Source organism: Rattus norvegicus, chromosome 8, assembly GCF_036323735.1.
Source record: "Rattus norvegicus strain BN/NHsdMcwi chromosome 8, GRCr8, whole genome shotgun sequence".
NCBI classification, from domain to species: Eukaryota; Metazoa; Chordata; class Mammalia; order Rodentia; family Muridae; genus Rattus; species Rattus norvegicus.
Window position 1 is genome coordinate 57,062,720 of NC_086026.1, and position 25,972 is coordinate 57,088,691.

General features: G+C 47.3%; 1 protein-coding gene across 6 annotated transcripts in view; it reads left to right on the forward strand.

Annotated features, from left to right (window-relative positions):
• Positions 1–12,545, forward strand: part of Cadm1 (cell adhesion molecule 1) — a 330,891-nt gene extending 318,346 nt beyond the window's left edge. For 5 of the 6 annotated variants that reach the window (XM_006242946.5, XM_006242944.5, XM_006242948.5 and 2 more), the window contains 2 exons: positions 7,348–7,479; positions 9,467–12,545. In XM_006242946.5, the coding sequence (XP_006243008.1) occupies positions 7,348–7,479; positions 9,467–9,585 (251 nt within the window). In that variant the 3' untranslated portion in view covers positions 9,586–12,545. The remainder of the gene's footprint in view (positions 1–7,347; positions 7,480–9,466) is intronic. The other variant, NM_001012201.2, reaches the window with a different exon arrangement.
• The last annotated feature ends 13,427 nt before the right edge of the window (positions 12,546–25,972 follow it).

Sequence of the window (25,972 nt, forward strand, 5' to 3'; positions counted from 1 at the left end):
TTGAGAATACAATTCCTTCTGACCCTTTTTCATTAACTTTAGGATGGGCATCAGGGGCTCTGAGCAGCCTATGTGTGCTAACTGACCTGGAAATGCCTTTAAGTGCCTTCCCCTTCAGAGAAGATCCAGCGTGCCCTGCTCTGGTGTTTCCAGTGCCACTGCCCCTTAGACGTCCCTAAATGATGAGATTCATTTCCCCCTGAGGTGGCCCTAAATGCCATTGTGAACAAATGCTTGAGAAGAGTTAAGATGTGGACGTTTCAGTCTTTAAAATTTAAGTCGTGCTTTCTGGTGCATACCTGTAACATCAGTGCTTGGGGGCTAAAACAGAAGGATTTTAAATTTAGTGTAAATCAGACCTTTGGAGAGATCTGGTGAGGCCCATGCTCAGTGACTTTGCCACAACAGAAGTTTGAATTTCCTCCTAGTGCTGACCTTTCCCATAATCCAACATGCTACTGTTTTAACCATGGGGAGCAAGGTGGTTATGGCCAAATAGACCAAACCTTTCCTTCAGACTACAGAGCTGCTGCCACAGTGCGAAGTGTGAGCTCCAGTTCCACAGGTTGGACACTGCTTTGGGGTGACTTCACCACATTCATGACTCCATCCTCCTCACACCCCAAATGCCTGAGGCCCACCAAAGCATCTATAGAGACAGATTCTAGTGGGAATGCCGGTTACACTCTGCCCTCTTTACCAGGTTCCTAAGGAAAACCCCAGTGTCATCCTCGGTGTCTTCCCTTTGCTTAAACCAGAGAAGGCGATCCCCTGTCAGTGCCCTGTAACAAGATGAGCGAGTGGAGCAGGGTCCCTCTGAAGACGCTAAACACCTTGGGTGGGCACCGTTTCATGGAGCCATTTCTGCTGCTGGTTAGATTAGCTAAACCAAGTGGCTGGAGAAGGGAGCGAAATCAACATTTTCAGAGACTGGTCCTGACGTTTAGCTGTGGAGGGCTTAACATCTGGGTCCTCTAATGGTATACCCGAACCATAACGTGCATCCGGTGGCCTGGTGCTTCCTTAACCGCCATGGAGAGCAGCAAAGCCATCAGCTACAGCACGTGTCAATTCTGTATAAGTGAAATGAAAGCTTGGTGACCCTTGTTTCTGAAGAGCTGAACATTATTAGAACTTTGGCCTAGGGTCAGTGATAAGAACCAAAAAGATCTCCTCAGGTGTTTATAGAGAGGACTGATGCTCAACGGACATCAAATCCCAACAGCATGCTCTACCCCTCACAGCAACCCTGCAGAACATCACTGGGGCTAATGTCTTAGAGTAGGCGATCGACCTACCTGAAGTCACACAGGACAGAATGAAGTTTAGCTTCTGGCCCAGGTCTGATCGCAAGTGAGCTTCTATCCCATCGCCTAGGCAGTGGCAGGCAGGGAGAGCCTGAGTCCTGGTCACTGAGCCACTGTCTGTGCACAGTTGTCATTTAAATGAACATATACTGAGATCCAGGCAGGGTACACACTGAGGATGACTACTCTGGTTTTCTTTGCAGTGGCCTCGCACAGCCATTCTAAATGTCAGAGTAGCAGCATGCCATTGCTAGAATTGAATGCAGCTGATGGCTGATGCCGGCCCCCTGGCATGCTCTATGGGAATCTTCAAGATTTTCTTGCCTTCGTTGGTCCCTTCCCTTCCCTTCTCTGAGAAGATGGAAAGGAAAGGTTATGCTGTATAAAGGCTAGTGTGCTCCAATATATATTAACATCTTAATGGGAAAGCTGTGCATGTACTGTATACATTTACTACTCTCTGACAAGAGGGAATTAAATGTCAGAAGGATTTGTAGCATCTATAATTGAATTGGTGCTGAGAAAAGCAAATCTTAAAAGAAGAATAACATATTAGGATTAGCAAACAACGTGGCGTTTTGTCAGCGTTTGCCATTCAGTGTGTTCCCCTCCAGTAATAAAGCTGTGCTTCTAGAACACAAGCTGAGCTTGGTTGCCTTAGGTGAGAGCTATCATAGGTGATGAGAGCAGGTAGCTTCTTCACCTTTCAGATAGCGCTGTGTGTGTGTGTGTGTGTGTGTGTGTGTGTGTGTGTGTGTGTGTGTGTCTGTGTGACTCTGTGTGTGTGTCTGTGTGACTCTGTGTGTGTGTCTGTGTGTGACTGTGTGTGTGTGTGGTTAGTTTGAGGTTTTGTTGGTTTTTCATTTTTGCTTCAGCTTTGGAATACATGCCACCAGCCTCTCCTCCCTCGTCCTTATCAAGAAGTAGCAAGTGACATCACAGTCATTAAGCCTTTTCTGAGATAGGCTAATCCATCCAGCTCTAGGAAGCCAGAGGCAGCATTTCCATCATAAACACCAATCCTAAGAGTTTTTAATTAAACTGACTTGTCCAGAGAGACCTCACCCGCACCAAATGACAGAGCCATTGCAAAATGTCAGCCTCAGCTCAGGCCCCAGTCATCCCTGGGCAGGAGAGGCCCCTGGGGGAGTGGGAGGCCTAGAATTGCTCCACTTTAAATGAGACCCAAGAGAACAGATCGGTGGGTGCTGGAGCAGTATCTAACCTACACCAAAGAAGCCCGAGATGTTAAGGTATGCAGTGCAGTTACAGCCATCATGACTGACACTGCATGCTTACGCTCCACCTTCTCCAAAGCAGGGGGCTCTGTATCCTTTAGATTCTGCACCCTGGGTTTCTGGATGGGTGGCCTGAGGTTGCCAGGAGAGCTCTGCTCAGTGAGTCCCTCTACCAGTCCTTCCTTGCCAGGAGCCTGCCAAGGACATCCTAGCCATTCCCTGGTTACCCATGGACTCCAGCTTTGGCAGCACAGCCTGCAAGGTTTATGATGGATCCACGATCATGGCATTCTCCTGGCAGTTCGTGTGGCACATCTCCTGCCAGGTGGTAGGGTAGCCATAGAAACCTGCCCCTCTCAGACGCCTGATCCACACAGGCAGCAGAGGCTGGGGAGTGCTGTGTGAAGGAACACTTTAAGTGTTTAAGGAGTGAGTGCAAGTAGAAAAAGAGACGGAGGGGTGGAGAGGAACTAGAAGTCCAATCTGGCCGTGATAATTATCCCCATTCACATTGCCCTTGGGTCAGGTCAACTGCCCTGAGCTGCAGAAAGCTGAGCAGTTTGGGCCATCCCCGGGACTCTGGTGAAAGTTTGTGTGTCTTTGTTTGTTTTTAATTGTTTTATTGTTATTCTGAGATTTCTAAGATATTAAAATCAAGGCCAGGGTGGTTGAAGCTGTGGCAGAGCTTCTGTTTTGGTTTTGTTGGTTTTGTTTCATCTGGTTGCCAACTTGACATTCTGCAAGCAACTTAGAAACCTTACCTGGAACCAAGTTGCTTGAGCTTTTTGCCAGAAGAAAAGCTAACTCAGTTGTAACCAGCTCGTGATGCATCTGTCACCCTTAGAACTGTAGACGTGCTGCAGCATGGGACGGGACAGAACGGGCAAACCCGAAGTTGTACTGTAACGAAGTGTTGTGTTGCCCAGCGCTCAGTGTTGTCTAGTGTAGACTTACATCCTGCTTACTCGTGTGTGTGGTACACGACACACGACCATGGTCACCTGAAACTAAAATGACTGTTTTTGTATATGCATGTACCAAACATGTATTTGGCATTCCTCCCCAGGACAACAAGGGCACACCTTTATCCCAAAATAGAACACGCTAACACTGGTGACTATGCAAGAGGAAGAATTGTAGCCTCTTAGGATGCAAGAAAACAAGATGGAGCAAGGCCGAGAGACTTCCCTTTGCCTGAACTTAGGCTCCTTTATAAGAGCTTTACACCCCCGATTTCACTTTTCTGCTGAGAAGCTGCAGCAAAGCAAACAGCAAAAGGGACAGGACCCACGTGGATGCATGAACTCCCTCAGGAGCAAGATGGGGACGGACACCCATGGCCTTTCCACCTAGTAATTTCACAAGACCCAACTCACGAGCGAGACAGGGAAGTGGAGGCTGGCAGACTTCGTCACGGATCCTCACATAGTCTCCGCTTTGAATCTAACCCCTGCAGACCAAGTGCATCTCTGTGGCATCGCACGCTGCTGCTCTCTGCAGTCAGCAAGGCACCAGCTGCAGGTGCGGGAGGTGCTTGCCCCGAACAGACGACCAGCATCACCCCTACCACTTTGAGCCAATCCACAGCACTGTTGGAATCGCCTCCCATCCCACAAGAGGAAACAGAAGAGACAGTGAGAAACAACTGCTCTCCACAGGGGAAGCCAGACCATGACAGGCACTCAGGAACAGTCACGGCTCTATTACTACCTCCCATGGTCAGCCAGGGGTGGGAGTAGGGTGGAGGAGAGGTGGGAAGAGGCGGCGAGGAGCTCATAACCAGCAGTGTTCCCTGTAAATTAAACATCAGGTACCCTCTGTGTCCATCTGCTGTAATTGAAGGTAGGAGAGGTGTCCTGATGATTAACTAGCGGTAGTAAACTTTCTGATCAAAGTGAATATAGAGAGATTACGCTTATAAATAAGTATCTGAAAAGTGTTTGTGTGCCCTTGAGGGTGAGGAAGATAACTCAAACACGTATTTAGTGTGGACGATGTACAGGGGGAAATAGCTAGACTGAGCACTTGGAGAGCAAAGGTCAAATGACTAGTTGGGCTCAAGTAAGGAATCCCACAGATGATGGTTTTTACCCTTGTTTTGAGAAGGTTTACATTCCTTTCTTCTGTATTTCTCCCCGTTCCCCACCTACCACTCCCCCAAGCTCAAACATACTACCACATCTCTCTGAAAATGGCTGGGGGGACAGTCTTAAACAGCTTCTAGAAGCATCCATGTACTCACCTCTTAAGGTGGCTCCTCCCTCCTCCTTGCCTCCTGTAGCTGTTTTCCCTCTTCTCCATCACTTTGTCCCACATCTAAGACACACAGAGTTTATTGAAATAAAGTCAAACTTCAACCGGTTTGAAGCAACTGAAGATTACTTGATTTCATCCCCACAAGTTTTGCTTTTGCCTGGTCCCTGTGAGAACCTTTAAATGTTTTTGCAGTGGGCTGTGTCTCTGCAATGTAGAGAATGATTTTCCAGCAGGTACCAGGGTCCAGTACCACCCTGAGATACTTTCTCTTCATCATCAGCCTGACTGGCTTTAGGATCACCATGGAAATACACCCATGGATGTGTCTGTGATGATGTCTCCAGAAAGGTTTAACTGAAGAGAGGCCCAATCCTAAATGTGCTTGACACTGTTCCATGGTCCAGACTCCAGGTCACTAAAAAGAAAAAGGCAAGCCAAGTACCAGCATCTGCTTCTTCCTGCTTCCTGGCTGGGGATGCCGTGTGAGCAGCTGCCCGCTCAGTCCTACCACCTTCCCTCCCTGCCATGAGGGACTGTGTCTTCAAAATGGGACCAAAGAAAGCCCACCTTCATGCTATTTGGGGCTGGTGTTTTGTCCCCGAACAAGAACAGTAATTAACACACGCCCCGCACACAGTACTTCTCATCTACAGGCTGCTTCTTCAAAGGCAAAAACATTTCACCTTCTGCCCCGGGAAAGGACACTCAGGACAGTAGAGGCTGCATTGTCTGCAGTAAGCAACACTTGGGCCGAGGCAGGAAGGAGATTCCTCGCCAGCACATCTCAAGCGGAGCTTGTTAGACACGTTGCTGAAGAGACTTGCACATCACGGAGTAGACTAATTGGCTGCAGCACTCTGCCTCCATTCCATCTCCATCCTCCAATTAAACTCCCATCATCCTGTTGTCCGGGCGGCCTGCTGCTGCCTCTGACTTGGCATTTCTGTTGGGGTTTGAGGTTTGAGTTATTCCGTATTCCTTCCAAAGCTAACTCCATGGAACACTTTAAATACTCCACGTTTTAATTGAAGCTCTTTTAATTAAAGCACTTTCCTTGGAAGCCACAGTCACAAGTTATCTCCCCACATCCTTCTGTGTTGAGTCTCCAAGCAGAATCGGAAATATCGATAGAAAGTGTAAGCCTGCCCTCCCGCTGAAAGCGTTGTATCAGGTTTCGGCTCAGAAGAGTACCATTACCTTTAGCTGTCACGGATCTGTACACTTGATCGATAAACTTCAAATATTATTAGAGGTGGAGGCTTCAGAGATTTGCTCTGTTCTTTGGAGAGAGACAGAGATAAATCTTTCTTAGAAATTGACTTGAATTTGCACTCTCGGTCTGCCCAGTGAAACGCATTTCTCTTAGGCATCCAGGAACTACAAGGGGGGCAGATTTATAGGCCATGTGCTTCATGTACTGAAAGATTTAAATGGTAAATCCTTCACATATGACTTCACAAATCATGTAAAGTTAAAAGATTTTTACCGTTTCTGTTGCTGCTGTGCTTAAATTGTAAGGTACAGCCAGTAAATCATTTTAATGGAGGTGTCGTACTTGACTCAATAAAAAAAAAAAAAAGAAAGAAAAGACAATGGTCTAGCTTCCACTCCAAAATGTTAATGTATTAATCAACGGGAGAATAATTGTTTTTTACTATGTTATAAATCTCAGGTGCCATTAGGACTTCAGCAAAGGGTGATGTAGCCACATTCCTAAATTAAAATTGTTTACCCCGCCATACATCCATTCTGCATCGCCATAGCTCATTGTGGGTTCATTCTGAAGTTGTTCCCCAGCCAAACTGTCAAAGGGGACACCCTGAGGGAGTGAGGCTTATAAGAGAAAACTAATTACATTTTGAGGGGTTAAATAACATCAAAACCGTCTGGGGATGGACAAGTGTTCCTTCCCACCATGTTTTTTTTTCTTTTTTCTTTTTTTTTTCTTCTTTTTGAATTAGGTTTTTAGATCTTAAATTGAGGCTTTCTCCCTCCTCACACCTTTAAATGTGGCCAGCATTTTGTATGCCTTTAGTCTTCATAAGCCTGCCGTTATCTCTCCACAGCCTTGGCTTTCCTATGCTTGTTCTAAGGAAGTGAGCTATGGGGCCTCTGTCATACCCCCACCCCCGCCCACAGTTCTGTGATAAGCCTGAAGGTACCATCAGTGGTCCCCATAAGTAGTTAGGTCACCCTCCTTAATTATCAGGAGCCTTAAGTTCTAGAATGTGTACAGTGAGTGCTAAGAATAGGTGTGAACAGGTAGAATCCAGACCTGCCCTCCCCCGCAGCTCCCCAATTTTCTTTTCACATGCAGTAGCACTCCTATGCTGCCTCTCCTGAAATTGCCTTGTGGGGAGAACAGATCAATTCAGTACTGGACAGGTCAGTCTGTTCCCTCCGTGTAACTTGATCCATCTGGTTTGTTCTCTTTGACTCCTCCATTAAAAAAGAAGGTGACCTTCTGACCCTGGAGGCAGTGTCCCTGGGGCTCTTGGTGTCTCTTAACACATTCTACATCCCTGTTCCTCTTCTGATTTCAACAGATTCTCGAGCAGGTGAAGAGGGCGCCATTGGGGCAGTGGACCACGCGGTGATTGGCGGCGTCGTAGCCGTGGTGGTGTTTGCCATGCTATGTTTGCTCATCATTCTGGGCCGCTATTTTGCCAGACATAAAGGTAAGCAAGGTGCTCTGGCCGGCTGGAGCAACATGTCAGCACAGCCCTGGAACCGGGGGCTCCACTGTTGTCATTAGTAGGCAGCTTGCTTGTGAGGATGGTGCAGCTTTTGTGGTTCCTAAAGCAGGGGAAAAGGAGGCTTGGAAGGGCGGAGAAACCTTAGCCGCTCCAGCGGAGGACTCTGCCGGAGGATTTGGATCCCCTCTAAATACAAGGCTGCATAAGTCTGAGGCTCTCCAGTCTACATTTGGGATAGATTCGAGGGGGTAAGGTAGGGGCTGGTGTGACAAGTGGCCTGAGCCCTAGAAGATTGTATGCATGGCAAACATATCCACAGCCTGCTTGTTTCCCAGGAGACAGGAGGACCAGTTTGCTGCCCCTGAACTCTGAGTAAGCTGGTCCCCAGGGCCAGAATATTTCCTTCTTGATGTGATATGCCCGGGTTTTGTTGGTTTTTTTTTTTTAATCCTTTGCCTTAAAAGCCACATAAATATGTATTTTTTAAATTATCAGGGCAATTGATTTAAATTGCCATTAATCATCACACTTACCAACTGTGCAGACTGGATGGGCAATCATCTTTGCCAATGCTCTTCCTCTCTGCCTCACGCTGCTCTGGGCCTCTTCTCCCCTCCTGGTAATTTAGTCTTCCTTTTCTTTGTCGGCCCTTGTCTCTCTCAGTTGTTTTTCTCAAGCGCTGTGCAGTGAGCTTGGGGGTGGGGGGATAAGAGGGGGCAGACACTTGCATAACTGCTTGATTGTTACTTGGGTTTGGGGACAGTCCCTGGAGCCCAGCAGTGGAGGTTCAGGGTACTTAACAAAAGCCTTTAGGATCCAGAAGTGTCTGTCTGGAGCACAGAACAGTTGGGGAGCCCTGGAGCTGTGTGGGCCAGAACCTCTCAGCCTTTCAGTGCTTGCCTTGGTAGAGCTGGGAAGGTAACACTCAGAGAGCTGACCAGAGTGTGCACAGCCTCTGTGGAGGATCAGGGAGGGGAAGGAGGTGCATGTGCAAGCTCTCTCTGCAAGAGAGAGAGAAAGAGCACAGGGAGGGAGCATTTGACCACCTGCTTGCTCAGTTTATCACTTGAAAATCTGGGAATTCGGCAAAATGTCTCAGGCGTTCTTAAGTATAAGACTCTTTAGAGGGAGAACATAATGGTAAGCGGGCTATCAGATTCCAGCAGGCAGTTTGAGTTCTACCTGCCTGCTACTCCAAGGTGAAGTCTTGTCTTCTCTCCATGTAAGCTTGGGATTTGGTGGTACAAATGTCACCAACTTGGTTAATGTTCTGTCTATTGTCATTATAAAGTGGCTGTAACAATTAGCAAATCCATGAATCCGGGTCCAGGCTCCAGTCACATGGTGAGAAAGAATCCTTTGTTCATGAAGACAGAGCCCAAGCCTCCATTGTAGCCCTTAAAATGTCAAATTACGTCCTCCATCTGGTGCCCTTCCCTGAAATGGAAGGCACAGGGAAAACAACCCTTACATGAGTTCAAACACCATCTCCCCTGCGAGTAGCCAGTAGCGATCCATGAAGCCAGGCGACTATGGTTGAAGTAACTGGTTCAAGATGGCAATAGAAGCATCTTCGGGCCCTAATTCATTTATTGGCTAATTGCTCTTCCTTGCTTTGGTTTTTAACCATGTGCGAACATCTCTTGTCATCGGTCTTTGGTGTTTAGTCAGCAGCTCTCCAGCTTTCTGCATTTTAGCCCCACTCACGTCTTCTTCTCTCACAATCACTGCTCTAATGTCTCGTTTGCTGAATTACATCGCAGCCGCGCGGTTGGAGTGGCTACCTTTGGAGCCCAGGATCCCCATCTGTCTCCCCCACCCCGCTCTCTTCTTCCTATTGTTTTTTTCCCCCCTCTGCTGCCTGCACACCACTTCGGCTGATGATGGCCATAAAGCACCTTGCCATCTCTGTACCGCTTGACACAGAGGCCACCAGACAGTCACCGTGCTTTACCCCTTCCTTTTTCAGGTACATACTTCACTCATGAAGCCAAAGGAGCCGATGACGCAGCAGACGCAGACACAGCTATAATCAATGCAGAAGGAGGACAGAACAACTCCGAAGAAAAGAAAGAGTACTTCATCTAGATCAGCCTTTTTGTTCCAATGAGGTGTCCAACGGGCCTGCTTAGATGATAAAGAGACAGTGATACTGGAACTTTGGAGAAGCTCGTGTGGTTTTTTTTTTATGAGTGGGTGGAAAGATGCGAGACTGGGAAGGCTTGGGATTTGCAATGTAAAAACAAAGACAAAAAATGTTCTTTGAAAGTACGCTCTGCTGTTTGACACCTCTTTTTAATCTGGTTTTAATTTGGTTTGGGTTTTGGTGTTTTCGTTTCTATTTCCTCCTACCAAGTCAAACTTGGGTACTTGGATTTGGTTTCGGTAGATTGCAGAAAATTCTGTGCCTTGTTTTTCATTCGTTTGTTGTGTTTCTTTCCCCTTGCCCTTTTTGTGCATTTATTTTTCCCAAAATCAAATTTGTTTTTCCCCCCCTCCCAAACCTCCCATTTTTTGGAATTGACCTGCTGGGATTCCTAAGATTCCCCCCCCCACCCCATTTCTGATTTCTTTGTTTGTGTTGACGGTGACTGCTTTCTGTTCCAAATTCAGTTTCATAAAAGGAAAACCAGCACAGTTTAGATTTCATAGTTCAGAATTTAGTGTCTCCATGATGCATCCTTCTCTGTTGTCGTAAAGATTTGGGTGAACTAAAAAAAAAAAAGAAAAAAAGAAAAAAAAAAGAAAACAATGAAAACTCTTTGCTGCTGCCCATGTCTTAAATACTTAGAGCAGCGAAGACTAGAAACGTAGACTGTGACCCAGAAGCTGTCGTCTGCTGTGGATCTTCATTACTGTACAGGGTTATCTGCAAGTGAGGTGTGTCGCAATGAGATTGAATTTGTCGTTAATTCTTTATCTGTAGGCGGCTCAGTATAGATTACCCCACGCTGTGCAGAACGGGGGGGGGGGGGTTGTTTTTTTTGTTTTTTTTTTTTTTTTTTTTGGAGTGGAAAGGTCTCCTCCTTCCTCGTTGCCCTAAACAGATCCGACAGGTGAGGTCTGTCCGTTTTATGTAAGTGGACAAATTTGAGATGCCACAGGAGGGGAGGCAGGGAGGGGGAACGACAGTTCTGCTCTGGTTATTTCTACTCTGGACAATTTCATCCACCTTTCCCAATTGGCCTTACTGCTCGCTGACGTGCAGGAGAGAGCAAGTCCATGTGTTGTGTGAGTGACTGAAGGGGACAGAATTTGTTTAGGTTTTTTTCCCCACTTTTGTTTTTGCTTTGGGTTTTTTTCCCCTTTGTGCTTATTAAGGAAGGCAGTGGGATGTGTCCTGTATGTACTGTATATTACAGACACCGTCCTGCTGGGATTTCCACCTCCAGTCCCTGGCTCTGCTCTCATTCCTTCAGATTTGGCTTGACAAAGGCAGGAGGTACAAAAGAAGGGCCGGCATTGTTCTCGAAAGGTCAGAGCCAAGGTGGAGAAGCAGCATGTAGAGATTTTCAGTTACTTAATCAAAACTCAAAATGTGAGTGTTTCTATCTTTCCTGCACTAGCCCTGGCCTCTTTCCTCAGCCTTAAGAACCATCTGCCAAGAACTCCTCATCTCGCATGATGGCAGCCATAGTGCATAGCAACTAAAATAAGTTTCCGTGAACATATCTTACACCGGAGCCTGGGGGAAGGTAGAGGAGTGGAGGAACCATTTGCATTCTCTGAAGCTAGGTAGGGGTTTGCAGAAGTGCTGAGGACATCTAGAAGTAGTTCTGAAGGACAAAGCCTAAACTATTACCACATGTGTTGGTAAGCTCCAGACTCCAAAACTGTCCCTCTGGGAAGACGGCACCAGAAAAGATAGAGCTATCTATATATAAATATATAAATATATATTATATAACATTTTCAGTCAGTACTTTTGGATTTTGCAAGGTGCATTTTTACTCTTGTTACATTATGTGGAAAACTTATGCTGATTTATTTAAGGGGAAAAAAGTGTCGACTCTGTTATTTGAAAGGATATTTCTTTTTCTTGTCTTCATTTTAACTTCTGATAGAACCACTGCAATATGAGGGCCTTTTGGGAACGGACTGGTGTGTAAAAGAAAATTCATCATCGAGCAGTGTTTTGTTAACCCCTCTCCTGCCCCTAGGCACTTAACCAAGAAAAAAGCCACAAGGAACATCCCTTTTTCAAGAATTTTATAATGTGCATCTATTCCGAGCCCTTAGCACCCATCCTGACCATAGTGTGACCATATCAAAGGGTGACAACCAGTTAGCATGTCGTTGAAAGGGTTTTTCAGCTGTTCTTTTTAGAAAAAAAATATAAAAAATATTAAAAAAAACTAAAAATAAGCAAACACAAAAAAACTCCCATTGTTCACAGAATTGGCATCTCATTTTCGGGACAGCCCATCTTTCTGTTTTGACAAGTGTACAGTAGTGCGGTGTTCTGATGTAACTTTATGGCTTAAGATGTTGACATGTCTCAGGTTCCTGTGTTTCGATTGGTGTTTTTCCGTCTCAGGTAGATTGCAAAGTGTAGGCCCCACACATTGGAAAAATAATAATAATAATAATAAATAATAATAATAATAATTAAACAAAGCAAAAACAGGAAATTACGGATTTTAGTTGTATATTGGTTTATGTATTTTTCTTAAGTATACAGTGCACTGTTTGAAATGTATTGTTGAGTATTACTTTGTACAGGTTGATCACTTTTTTTAGAGTGAAGAAAGAACAAACTTGGTTTTTTTGTGTTTTTTTAAAGGAGTATAAAATAATGAAGGATGTATAATTGATGCCAAATAAGCTTGTTCTTTAGTCACGATGACGTCTTGTTTTCCCTCTAGGCCAGTTCTGTTTCTAAGGTGTACAAGGACCATGTTACAGTGTAAGAAACTCCACATCCGTGTGTTCCATTCGCATTTTGTATCGGTTCATGTATACCATTTTTACAAAAAGAAAAAAGAAAAAAAAAAGAAGTACTATAAAATATCTGTCTTCTTAATAAAAAAGATTAATGTTACAAGTGATCCTTTAAATCTCTTTCTGGATTCTTAAAACACCCGGCCTCTGGTCCCAGCTTCCTCTCCTAGGACTTTGTGTAGGGACTCAGAGCACTGGTGGCTGGGAAGTGGCTGAGAGCTGGCATTCTCTCTCTCTCTCTCTCTCTCTCTCTCTCTCTCTCTCTCTCTCTCTCTCTCTCACTCACTCTCTCTCGTCTGCGTATCCTTGTCCTGTCCTCTTCTACCCTCACAGTAGGCAGGAGTGGTGTCTGGTGTTCGCTGAACGGAGTCGCCTCTACTGGGCCCGTGATTTGTGCAGGTGTTCGGAACACAGTTGCCGGGGATGGCGCCTCCTCTTGTGGATCTGTCCACCACCACCCTCCCCCCTTCACCCACTACCCACCACCTTCCCTGTGTTGCCTGCTCCACCGTCTTTTTCTTTGGGATTCCGTGTCTTAACAATTCATACTGCTTTCTTCCTTTTAAAATTCTCTCCTTTCGCAAAACGAAGCTGCTGAGGCCTGGCTCTGCGGCCTTCGGATTGTTCTTGCTTACCATCTAGGTTTTGGAGACTGCAGGCCCAGGCGGACTTTGAGATTCATCACCATGGTATCATCACCCTTGCCTTGCAGGCGAAATTAGCAATGACCACACTCGTAAGCCATGAGCACAAATGTGGCCACCCCAAAGTGCCCTTTTCTCACCATTCACCCAGCTGAGTCCCCCCTCAGTCAGGTTACTGGGGAGGTTTAACAGGGAGAGACAAGGTAAGCTCCAGAAAAGACAAAGGCCGGGCATCTCATTTGAGGTTTTTACATCATGGTCTGCTCTCTAGTCTGTCTCTGAGCAAACAGCACCAACAGAAACAGTTATACAGTCACTGAATGTCTGGCACATCGACACTGTGGGGTTGTGGGGGACACTGATGTGTGGAAGTGGTCACAAGAGACCGACTAAGGTACCAGTTACCTCAGTGAAGTGACCTCGTTTGTAATTGCCACGCCCTGTGCAATAATACAGACCGGTAGGGATCTCTCGGGGAGGGGGAGTGAGCAGAAGCTGGCAAGTTCGCTCAGTGGAAGAGTCAGGAGCCAGGTTTCCAAGGACATTAGAGAAGAAAAGTGATTTAGGCGCAGAGGGCAGTGAACCTAGGCAGCAGATGGACAAGTGAGGAGTGAAGTGTTTGTGAACGGCATCCATCCTGTGCCCGTCCTCTTAGTCTAGGCAGAACTTTGGGAGTCCATTAGCTTCTCCCAGCTTTTGCCAAAAGGCAACAACGGGGAAGATGGTCTACCATATCTCTACAGGACAATTTAGGAGAGCACGCGAGAGCTAGAGTTTTAAATAACGGTCCCAACTATATACTATCTGTGAAGCCTCGGGCATGTTACCCATTAGGGGACAGAGAACAGATAGATACAGTCCCAGGCGGGGAGTATAGCTCAATGACAAAGTCTGTGCTTAGCAGACACGAGGTCCTGAGTGCCATCTTCAGCACACCCAGAAAGATAAGATGTCATCAGCGCTTAAGGCTGCAGACAGGAAGCAAGCACTCTTTCCACGTCCATTCTACTGCAATGCTGATTTAGAAGACAGGTTGTCCATGGCTCTAAGGACTAGTCACTCCTTGAAGAAAACTACCTGTGTGGGTTCCTCATGCCTTTGTGAATTTTTGCCTAGAATATTTAAGGACTTTCTCCTCGTGGTTCATCAGTGTATTTACTTGTTATTCTGAGCTTCGTGGCATGCTGTGTGTGCAGTACCCTCACACGTTTCCTTGCCAGAGAGGCTCCAGATTCAACCTCAACACACAGAGCAGGGTCCCTACTGGTCAGTGAGCTGGGGCAAATACAAGGTGGCAGCTTTGCTCTTGAGGCACAGTAGGGCGTACAAATAAGAAGATGCCCGAAACAGCCAAGGTAGTACACAGCTGACATATTTCCTGTGCTCCTCTTAGTATAACACAAAAATACAGCCCTGGCTTCCTCTAGAGGGTTCTCGCAAATGTTTGGTTGGTTTTGTTCTCCAAATATATCAGCTGGAACCCCAAGGTGATATCCAAGTAATAATTGGTGCAATCTTTCACTGTCCCCTGTCTAGTTGAAATGTAATTCTTATACCATGGACCTGCTCTATAGAGAGCTGTTCCTCTGAGTCTGTCATCCAGACCCTTAAAGCATCCATGTAGTCACCACATGATAAGTAGAAAGACTGGCCTTAAGTAAGACAATTCTGTTGCGTTATAAAATGGAGCCTCGGATTCCTAATGCACCTGTTTGCCAAGATGCCACAAATATTTAATCATAAAGAACTGGCAGCCAGATTCCTTCAGTGAATTCCATATTCTCACGGATAGTTCAGAAAGAAACTCCAGGATAAAACTGAAATGACCTGACCCCACCACACAGCCTATGGGAGAAGAGGTTCTTCACTGTTGTCCAGACAGGCTCACAGCCGCTCTGTCAGAGCGTGTAGTTCTCAGCAAGTAGGGCTGAAAGGGCCAGCAGTCAAGTGCTGACTGCCTGACTCAACTTGGTAATTTTAGTCTCCATGTCAAGCTTTGGCTTTGCAGGTCCATCCCCAAGTAGGTAGCTCCTCGTGAGGCCTTGAAGAGGTGTGCCTGTGTCCCCCAAGTTTAGCATCCTTGGTCCATCTGTCTCTGAGACCCGGTAGCACTCCTTTGGGGGAGGACGATCTTTTTGGTAATGGCTATAAGATAGTGTTGACGTGTCATCACAAGGGACCTTCAGAACGAAGTTCCACAGGTTAGAAAAATTCAGAGTATGCTCTTTGCCTTATTTATCCTCATAGAAATGCTACCTCTGATAGGAGCTATGGGATAATGGAGTCCCCACACTGCTGTACCTGGTATGAAGGAGAGTGGGGCACCAAGATGAGCATCCCAAAGTCCAGACCTGAACATCTAATGCTTTCAAGTCTTGCTAACATCAGCACCCGGGATCTTTTGTATAATAGGAAACTGCATGCTTTGATTGAAGGGTGATTGCTTGTTTGTTTTGTTTTGCTTCTTTCCAAGAGACGCTAATGTGTAAATCCCCTGGTGGCCAGTGTAGGAACTACAAGTGTTCGTTATCTAAATGCAGATTTTAAGACTGCTGCCTTTTCTCTAGTGCCCGAGCGAGAGAGTGCGCGCGCGCGCGCGCGCACACACACACACACACACACACACACACACACACACACACACACACACACACACACACACCCTCATTCCTGCCTTTGCTCCCTCCTAATCCTTTAAAGTATCGAGTTGGGGAATCGGTTAAAGTATCGAGTTGGGGAATCGGGACCGCTACCGAGGAGTAAAGCAGCCCACACCTTGGGCCAACACCTCTGCGGCTGTCCCGCATACATATGCTGGCTCATGCTCATATTCAGACATGCCTGCCTTAAATCTTCCTTAAGTGCTATCTTCTCAGGTTAATTAATCACCAGGCTTAAACTTGCTGTTACCAGCAGGAAGTCCATCCTGAAGTCAGCAATGTTACGATTGCATCTTCTAATACTGTTTATCCTGCATTAGTGTTTACTTAGGGGGAAAATTGATCCGTAATTGATATTTCAGTCTTCCAGAGCTGGTGTTGGAAGAGCCTAATGCAAGCCTTTAATAGCAAGCAAATATTTAAATCCCTTAATGGTTGCTGGATATTGAAATGTGTGACTTTATTACTCTTTTCGGTTTGTTTTCTCTGTAGTTGTGTACTCCATCCTTTAAACTTGCAACAGATGCTGGCAGACTCCAGCCCAGCTAATCCACAAAAGTCGTTTGCCCAGACACAGCAGTCCTGATTAGAAAGTATGGCTATGGATGGGGTCTTCTACACGAATCAGTCTCTGTTAGCTAGTGACAAAATACTATCCATCTCTCTCTCTCTCTTTCTCTCCCTCTCTCTAGGCCTGTTTTCTCTAACCTCCTCTCCCAGAATAAAGTGATGGGGGCAGCTGTAGTGTCGAAGTTAGGAGCATGAATCTTTTATCGTTTGGACAAGGAAGGGGAAATGCCATTACTGTCAACTGAAATGTCCTACTTGGGTTTTTTGCTCCTACTTCGCTGCCAAAGCCCATTGCTGCTGCTCACAGCTGTTCTTGATGGCTTGATCCTTAACACAGCCAGAAACGCAGCCGGGAGACGCTTAAGACACTTTATGGAAAATAATAGATTTCCTTGCAGAGACACCAAAGCCTCGAGAAGGGTCTGGATTCGCGTTAGACCCAGCCAAGATCACCAGTTCTCCCCCTTTCTGGCCTCAGTTACAAGCCTCTTGCTCAAAAAAAAAAATGCAGGCCCTCTTGAATTCTGTTTTCCTGGTTGGTTTCTATCCGCACCCACAAGTCTCTGGCTCCAGAGCCCTTTGTCTCAGCACTTGACTGCAGCTGCGGGAGAGAAGAAGCAGTTATCTCCACACGTGGACAGAGAAGATACTACGATGTGGAAGAGAACTCCCAGGAAAGCCAGCCGAGGTGAGCTGAGACTCACCTCTCCAGTCTGGGTGCCCCAGAGACAGAAGGCTATCTTGGAGGCTACCACTGCCCTCCCAGCACAAGGGTGGGATCCTTCCTTACCCGTATGGCATTCCCATGCGGCCAATCAGGAAGGCCAAGAAATGGCATAGTTAGCTCTGCTCCCTTCGCCTATGCAGCCCCATCACCTTGCCAATTCTCAGCCAGCCCTCAGTTAGAAGTCTCTGGGAAGGACTTCCCAGGGGCAGCCCAGAAGGGAGTGGCTTCAAATACTGAGAAAATACTCGCTTTAAAAAAAAGGAAAAAAAAAACAAAACAAAAAAACAAAACTGGGAAAGCTGCAAGAATGACAAGAGCCCAGGCTTGCAGCTTCCAGACTGTGGATGCAAATTCAGGTCAAAAGCCATGAGCCCCCTACTGTGCCTGGAAGTGAAGGTAGAGGGGTGTGGCTGGCAGGCACCAGCCCATCTCTCTCCTTTTCACTCTCCCTCCTCTCTCTCTCTCTCTCTCTCTCTCTCTCTCTCTCTCTCTCTCTCTCTCTCTCCCTCTCTCTGTCTCTCTGTCTCATTGCAGTACCAAGCATCCCCAGCTCGGTGCCACCACTCCCCACTGTTTTATTCTCAGCTCCTCGTAAATGGAAACCATTAATCATACTAAATTGTGCAATGATTCCACGATAGGGAGAATGCTGATGGCAAAAATCATTCTCCTTTGTTGTGCCAGGCAGGCAAAAGGCAGAAGTATTAGTTTGTCTTTTTTGCGAGAGCCTGGACTCCTTGCAAGTGCTGACCATGTGTTTGCCCAGGCAGCTGCCTCTATGTGCACAGTTTATTTTAGCATCGAGCTAAGGCACCCCAACTGTTGACAAAAACAAGACTCCTAAGCCTCCCCGCCTCACTCCAAGGACTGCCAGGAATACTTAAATCTGTGGGTGCCCTCACCCAAGGTCTTTCCCATTTCAAGGTCCTTGAGTGAGAACGGTGAAAATCCTGAAGGTGGTCTCCCTCGGGGTCAGCTGGCAAGGTAAGCTGTCTGTCCGTCCACCCTCCCCCCAATCCCCCCCACACACACACACTCCTGCCAGCTGGATTGCAGGAGAAGCCAGGTGTGGGTACCAAGGAGGCTTTTTTTTTTCCTTTTCAGAATTTGATGTCTGCTTCGCTTTCGACAAGCCTCTTTGTAAACCACCCCTTCTGAATTAGAATCATTTTCCAAAAGCTCTTAAGCTATGATTAATGCCAGGGCTGTTTTTAACAATCATCCTGCCAGTCTTAAGCTGTAGTCATTTTCAATAATTTGGAGCGCTCAAAGGCGAGCCAGGAGTTTGTTGACAACAAAACCCAGAAGAGCACAGTCAGGCAGTCACAAAAGATGGAAAAAGCAAAGGGACCACTTGGGCTAGCTGGCTTTAGAGTCTCACTACTAAAAGTTTGATTGAACACTCACAATGCATTAAGGATCCAACTGTGAACATGGCTGGGCAAGAAGGATGCCAGCCTGGCTTTTGTGCGAACAAATGGGCAGCGTGTTTGGAGGGCTTCTGGTTTATTTATGGACACGTGAAGTTCATTCATGCTGTCCCCAAACCAAGGCGCCCTCGTTTGTCTTCCTTCTGCCAACGTTGAAGTCTGAGAGGGAAGCACCATCCCTCCTGCTCTGGAGGTTGTTCGTTTCCCACGAATGCAAACCGGGTCTCTGGTTAGGAGTTGGAGGAAGTGACTTCTGACCAGGCATGTGTGTGAAGTGGGTACTCTTCTTAATCTTGGCAATTTCATGCCAAGAGAGTGTGTCCACCCTTTTGAAGCCCGGACCAAATGAAGCCGTGGCAAACGGCAGCGTGATCTCAGGTCTACCTAGCTCAGACTTCCACAGCACTGGGCTTTAGCTCATTGCTCTCTTCTGTAGGAATGTGTTGGCTCCTGGCGATGCACTTTAACCCAGTGAGTTAGGGGTGATTGGTAGACAGTTGTGTCTCAGTTTAACCCTGCCCCCCTGGGGGGTGGTGTCGCCCGTGTGTAGACTCCCAATAGAGCTGGGGGTGGTTCAAGGGCAGATTTCCAAGACTTCCTGCAGCCATGAATAACAGCAGGGTCCCAGTCCCTCTCCCAGCATGAGCCTACTCTTTGCCTTTCAAGATGCTTTCCTCGAGGCAGCAGGAGTGCATGGTGGCTGGTCTCTGGGGCCATGTTTCTGGTTTAGCTAGTGCTACTCTGAAAGGCATCAAAATCTGCCAGGGACATTCCAACGCCTTGTAAGTTTCTCGGAGGGGTTCCTGATAAGTTCTCAGTGGACACTGTCCTGCTTTAGGTATCCTACCGGGGGTCCTGAGCCTTGGTGAAAACGGCATTTCCTTGAGAGTAGAGCAGTCTTCCCTTGTATTCCCTGCCTCTGTTCATTGCATCAGCCACACCCCCAGACTAGAGACCTATCTCCCCATCCACCACTCACTGTCAGTTCTTACCAGCTCCCGTACACCTTCCTCAAAATGCTTCTCCAACTCCACCTAACCTTGTTATTTGCATGTCACCAACCCTGCCGGCCAGTGCCTCTGTAACCCAAAAAATGTGACCACCTTTTCCCTGGCTTCTAGACTCTTCCAACCACCACCCCCCATCGCTAGACCTGATGACCATCTCTAGGTCCATTTCCTGCTCTTGCAAAGCTCCTGCTTGACTTTGGGCATACCATCAACTCAACTGCTCACAACATGCCTTCCCCTCCCTCTGGCCCTCAGTCCTACTCCATGACCCCCAGCCACACGTCCTGTGCTGTTCTATGCACCCAGACTACTTCAGCAGCCTTCCCACCTCTGTGCCTTGGAAAATGGGGGAGGGGGTTGGGTCAGGGAGGGCGAGTCCCTCCTGGGGCTGATTCAGGATTCGTCCCTTTGCCTTTTCAGTCCCTCATTCTTACCTCCAGTTCTCTCCTTATCGCATATCTGGACTATTTATTTACTTTTCTGTCTCCCCAAGTCAAACAGTAAACTCCCTCAAGGTAGACACAGATCCAGCTCCCATCTCCAAAGCAAGTGCGGAAAATCGTTGGATGATGAGAGACTATCTGTGATTGGATAACAAGAGACCATCTGTGATTGGATGGGTCGCCTTCTGCCTGTTTCTTTGCTAGAAAGAGGCAGGTATGGCATGTTCCCTTTTTAGCCAGCAATTCTAAAACATTTCCCACTCTCCTGCATGCTTCGTTGAATTTGAATTTTGTCTCTTCCTATCGTGGTCAAAGTTGTCGCCTGCATCGTCTGTTTGTGTTTGTTTTGTCTTTCCCCTCCTGCCCCGTTGTTATCTCTCTAGGCCGATTCAACCACAAATACAATGCCCGGAGGTCCATAAGTACAACGCCCATATCCATAGTAATCAACACCTCCTGGGCTTGTGAACGGATTTGATGCCTGGAAAAGGAAATAAATGGGAGTTCCAAAAATCCAAAAGAGACAAGAAAACTGTCCCATCAAATGTGTTAAGCATTCAATTAAACACCTACCAAAAGTTAACATCGCCACCAAACGGCAACCTCGGGCCTTAAGTGCTGGCAGCGTGGGCTGCGGGCTCTCACAGTGGAAGCTGGCTTCATTAGCATCTTGAGGTTCTAGGCCTTGTGAAGATTTCCCACCTCTCCCTTCTCATCCCTATCCCTTGTCTCTTTTCATCTTTTTCTCTCCTCTTCACCACGCCCTTCTCTCTCTCCCCTCCCCTTCTTCCTCATTCCCGAATCTTCCTCTCCCTAAGAATATGAAACAGGCTCTGGAGGAAGCCAGCCAATGGAAGGAGCAGAGCTGGCAGGTGAGCAGCTGGCCCTTCCCAAGGCTCCACCCCTATGCCCCTGAGGGCTCGGCGTGGTCAGCTGTTTTACTCCAGATCTGCACAGAACACTTGAGCTTTGTTAAGTGTTCAATTAAACACTGTCTTTAACCGTAGATCTTCCCTAGACCCGCCAGAGTGGTTGTAATCAGTACGTATAAGTGTCCGGCACACCCAAGCTTCAAGGCTGCAGGGCAAGTTGTCCAGTGATGCTCTGGGCTTTAGAAGCTGTGTTCCAGTTTGGGTTTTGTTTTGTTTTGTTTTTGTGCCTGGGTAGAGGGGTAGGGAGGTAGTAATGAGCTACAAAGCCAGGGGTCTGAGTAGTGTTTCCAGATGTACCTCGGATTCAGCCTGTGACCTTGGGCAATCGCTGCCTCCCTGAGCCCTGCTCTCCTTCTGGAAGGAGCCTCCTCAATCTCGAATTGTTTCCAGTTCTTTGTAAAGTGCTTTGACCTCTCGGTTCCAAGGCACCACCAGTGAGCAAAAATGATGTTGTTGTCCCAGGGCACTTAGAACCCTGATAACATGTACTGCCTGCTCTTGAGTTGGAAATTAAAAAGCTGTACTAAGTGATGACTAATCCCCGTTGTTGTTTCATGGTGTCCTTGACATCCCGGGGTCATCCAATGTGGGCCCCTTTTCTTTAAAAATAAATGAACTCTTTTGTGAAGAATGGTTTCATTTGCACATAATTTTGACTTGTGTAATTACTTCCGTGACTTCTCTCCACAACTTCACTCGGGTGAAAAAGCCCCTTCTCCCCACAGCCCCCACTGCAGCCCCACCCCCCATCATCAATGCTCCCGTAAAGTAATTGTGCAATTAGGACGGAGAGGCCAGAACCCCGTGTTTCTCCACATTGTTACGTTGGGAGTCTGACTTTGACTCCGGCTTGCTGGAGTGGGTGAGCTGGCCCGTTATTAAAAAAACAATTATGCTGTTAAGAAATCAGGAGCTCCACAAGTGAAGAGCATCGATTGGCAAGAGCTGGTCAGTTATCACCAGAAGGTCCTGACAACACACTAATAGGTTTTTCTGAAGATCCAATCAAATTTTCTAGGCAGAGGCTCGAGGTGTTCCACATGGGATAATACTTGTCCTGTGCGGTATTGATTTCAGTGTGTGGCTCTCTCCTCTCTCCCTCTTACGGACTCCCACTTCTGCTGAGGCTACCTTTTTTCTCTTTTTTTTTTTTGGTAATAAAGACTTGAGCTTTGTAGCCCATGTTAACAGTGGGATGAGGGAGGGGGAGCCTCGGACGCCTCCTTCTGCCCTTGGCTGGGACCTCCGTGTGCTATCTCTTTTGTTAGTCCACCCTTAAAGACAGCCGCATCATGGCTGTTTCTGCTCTGCTTCTCCCTGACCTTGTGGACTGTGTTCTCATAGCTGTTTCCTGCCTAGCCAGCAGCTCTCTTAAAAGATTCAGTCAGGAAGCCTACTGGGAAGGAGGGAATGAAACAGCGGGAAATCACAGAGGTTTCCCACCCTCATAGACACTACCAAGAGAATAACTTACAAATACAACATGGGAATAGCCTTGGCCCATACTGTGTGTGTGTGTGTGTGTGTGTGTGTGTGTGTGTGTGTGTGTGTGTGTGTGTGTGTGTGTGTGTTGGCTATGGATGGTGAGAGAGAGAGGAACACAAGGCTACAGTTGTGCAGACTCTGTTTGACAAGGGTGTCAGATCACAGGAGTCCATGGAGACAGAGATGAGGCTCCTCTTCTGCTAACCAAGCTCGGTGCCCTGACACAGTGACATCATCTTTTTGTTTACTTGCTTGTCTGCTTTTCGAGACAGGGTCTTGCCGGATAGCCCGAGCTGGCCAACTCACTCTGTAGAACAGGTTAGCCTTGAACTTTTATTTGTTCCCTGCTCTATTTTCCTGAGTGCTAAGACTTCAAGGGTTTATCACCACACCCAATCAATGCCTGAAACCTTTCTCAGCCAGCTTCCACAAATTTTTGGTTTTCTCCTGAAAACCTTATTTTTCTCTTCCCTAAGGGGACAAGTGTTTACCGTCACACCTGAACCAAGTACATCTCCAAAGGAAGGAATCTGGTGTGGTATTGATTTCTAGTGTATACAACATGAATTACTTTGCTACCAATTTCTGCTGGATCTGGACTCTTGGCCACTTCCAGGAGCGTCTCAGATGTAAAGACCATGTTGGGACTTCTCACGATCATTCTGTGGTCATTGGCAGTCGCATTAGCTGGGACCTCTTACACCTACTTGGTTAGCATTCACCTTACCCACCCATGAGTCCAAGTAAAGACAGTCCACAAGGCCCCGGGAGGCTACACAGAGCACTTCTGCTCACACTATCTCTTTCACGCTCCTTACCCAACCTTTTGACCAACACTGGCTTTGACTGATATTGGTTGAAGCCCAACTTCTCCTCATGACCATCAACTTGAGACAAGTCTGAGCCTGTTTCTTCATCCAAAACCTATTCACCTCACACCAACTGGTGGGGATGGTACAGGTAAGAATGCTCTGTTGCCACACAAGCATCCACTACTGAGTACTGTCTAACTCAGAGCTCTGGAGCCTCACTTCCTTTCAGGGCCTCTCCCCTCACCACTCGCCATGCCCCAGGGTATCCCCTAACCCACTCAGGTCAATTAGCACATGGCTGTGACTGACATGTCCCTCCATGGCTCCGTGGTAACTCCTTGATTCCCCTGGGTACTTACCATCATGAATCTTTTAGTGTGAAGCTCTTCCCACCTATGAAGAGACTTAAATGGGATCGGTAGCTCTGGTTGAGTTCATCGACTCATACGATACAGATATGTCAGATCTCTATGTCAGTGCCCCAGAGCCCATCCAGTTCAACCCCCTCAATTTACAGACTTAGACTATAAGCTGCCTCACAGAAGGAATATCAGGTACCAACCTTGGAGATGTGCTACCGACCTCTGCCCTCCTCCAAGCAAGACAAGAGCCAAGTTAAGGAGGGCAGTGAGTCAAACAGCCGGAACACAGAACTCTTTGACAAGCGGATCCTCAGCCCCACCCACTGCCACTGACTGAAAGCTCTGGGGGGTGGGCTCAGCGATCAGCTTTTCCTATAAGTCACAGGGTAGGTACTAAACGCCCACTCTACTGGGAGCTTTTCTGCCCGTCCTATTGGAAAGGCGCTAGTTTGAAATCCAAAAGCCCCGTGTGTACAGCTGTGGGCTATGCTCTCTGCAGTCAGAGTCTCCGTGAGAGAGGCAGGAGCCCAGCTCACCTCACTCAGCTTTGTATATTCCCCACCAAAGGACACACCTGGCACATAGTAGGCACTTAAGAAACGTTCGCAGCGTTTGAGCTGCCACTTGTCTGGGGTGAGTGGCTGGATGTCTGATTGCGAAGCTGATTAGAGGACATGCAAGTTTCATCAGTTTCATCAGGAAAGACAAATCTATTAAGTGGCTAGACGCATGGCATTCTGTGAGCTGCGTGCCGGGGCGGGGGGAGCTTTCCACGAACTGGGACAGACAAGAAGATACAGCACAAAGGCCAAAGGTCCAGGAAAAAAAAGGATCACGTTCTGGGAGTCAGTCCCAATCCAGCCAGCTGCCTTCAGGACCTCACAGACTTACAGTGACGCTCATCCACTCTACAGATATTTCCAGGTCTCCACTCCGTGCCAAACAATGTGCTAGGCATAGAGACCACACAGAGAAACCAATTCCCTAACACTTTGTTGTAGATGAAAGTATACACCAGCCCCCTGTGTCCCAGCCCCTTTACAGTAGGACGGGGTGTAATGCTGCCTCTCCGGACCAAGACCACATGGTCTTTGCTCACGCAACAGCCCCCAGCCTCTTCTCTCTGCTACAGTGTCGGAGGAGGCCGGGTGTTCTACTTGGTCCATCCACAATGGGCTGAAGCTGCCACTGCCCTCGGTCTCTGAGTGACAAAGTGGAGCAGACACCATTGCTCATCACCATGGGACACAGGACATAAGGCAGAAACAGGATTGGGAATTTATGACGATACTGCTCAGCTCAGCCTTTCCTGACAAGTGTCGGCTGTACTGTTACATGCACCCAGAATACAAATACACACTCTCTGAAATATCCAACTAGTACCGAGATGTGCTGTTAAGGAGCCCAGGGGCTACCGAGGAAGCATGCAGGAACGGAACCATGTTTTTCCTTGGAGCTAGGGGGTGGCCTTAAAGAAGATGTGGTCCTCTGCCTTCCATTAACACCACAGGCACCAGAGAGAATCCATTTAGAGAGGGAAAAGGTTTATGGCTCCCTTTCGGAAGTTTCAATATGTCTTTGATTGGTTGGTCCCCTGGCTTTTGGGTCTGTGACAAAGTGTTATCTCATGATACAAGAACTCACGTCTGGGAAGTAAAACAGAGGAAGAAGAAAAGGTTAAGGCTCCACTATTCTTTCCAAAGACCTGCCCATGATGAACTAAAGACCGCCCACTGAACCCCAGCACTGAAAGCACCCACCCCTTCCCAGTAGTGTGAAGCCAAGCTTTAATATAAAGGTCTGGGGGGCTGCATGAAAAGCTTCTCTGAGAAAGGTAAGTTGAGACTGGAGAACTGGAGAAATGAGTGTTGAATAGCGAGAGCTCAGAAGCAGGGGAGAGGGAATATGGACAGAGACCAGTCCAACGGGGAGGATCTTGTGGAGGTGAGCTGAGGGGCTGATCTGGAGGATAGGATAGAATAACCCAGGTTCAGGATTTTGGATTCGATCTTAACACCACTGACAAAGAGGAACTCTTAAGTGACAGTGACAAGAAATTTGGTTTCCTGATGTGACGAGAGAACTTCACTCTCTTCAGAGCCCCAATGAGTGTCAGGGCTGCACGGTGGCTTTGAAGCCTAGTGGGGGTAGGATACCAACCCAGGTAAGACACTAGCACCAAGCCCGTGGCTAACGCTTAGAAGATCCAGCTGTCACTCTATCTGCTTTGTCCCCGCTCAGCAGGTAGGTCCAGTGCAAGTGCACTCTTGTGTTCCTTTATGAGAGAGGCTTCATCTTCAGGCAGAAGCTAGAACGCCATGCTATAAGATCCTGGCTGGTAATTCTTACTCCATGACTCCATGGGCCAAGCCTGACTGTGGTAACTTTTGTTCAGGATGAGAAACTCACAAAAAGGACCATTAAACTATTTGTCAGGGTCATGTAAGATCTTAAGTAGC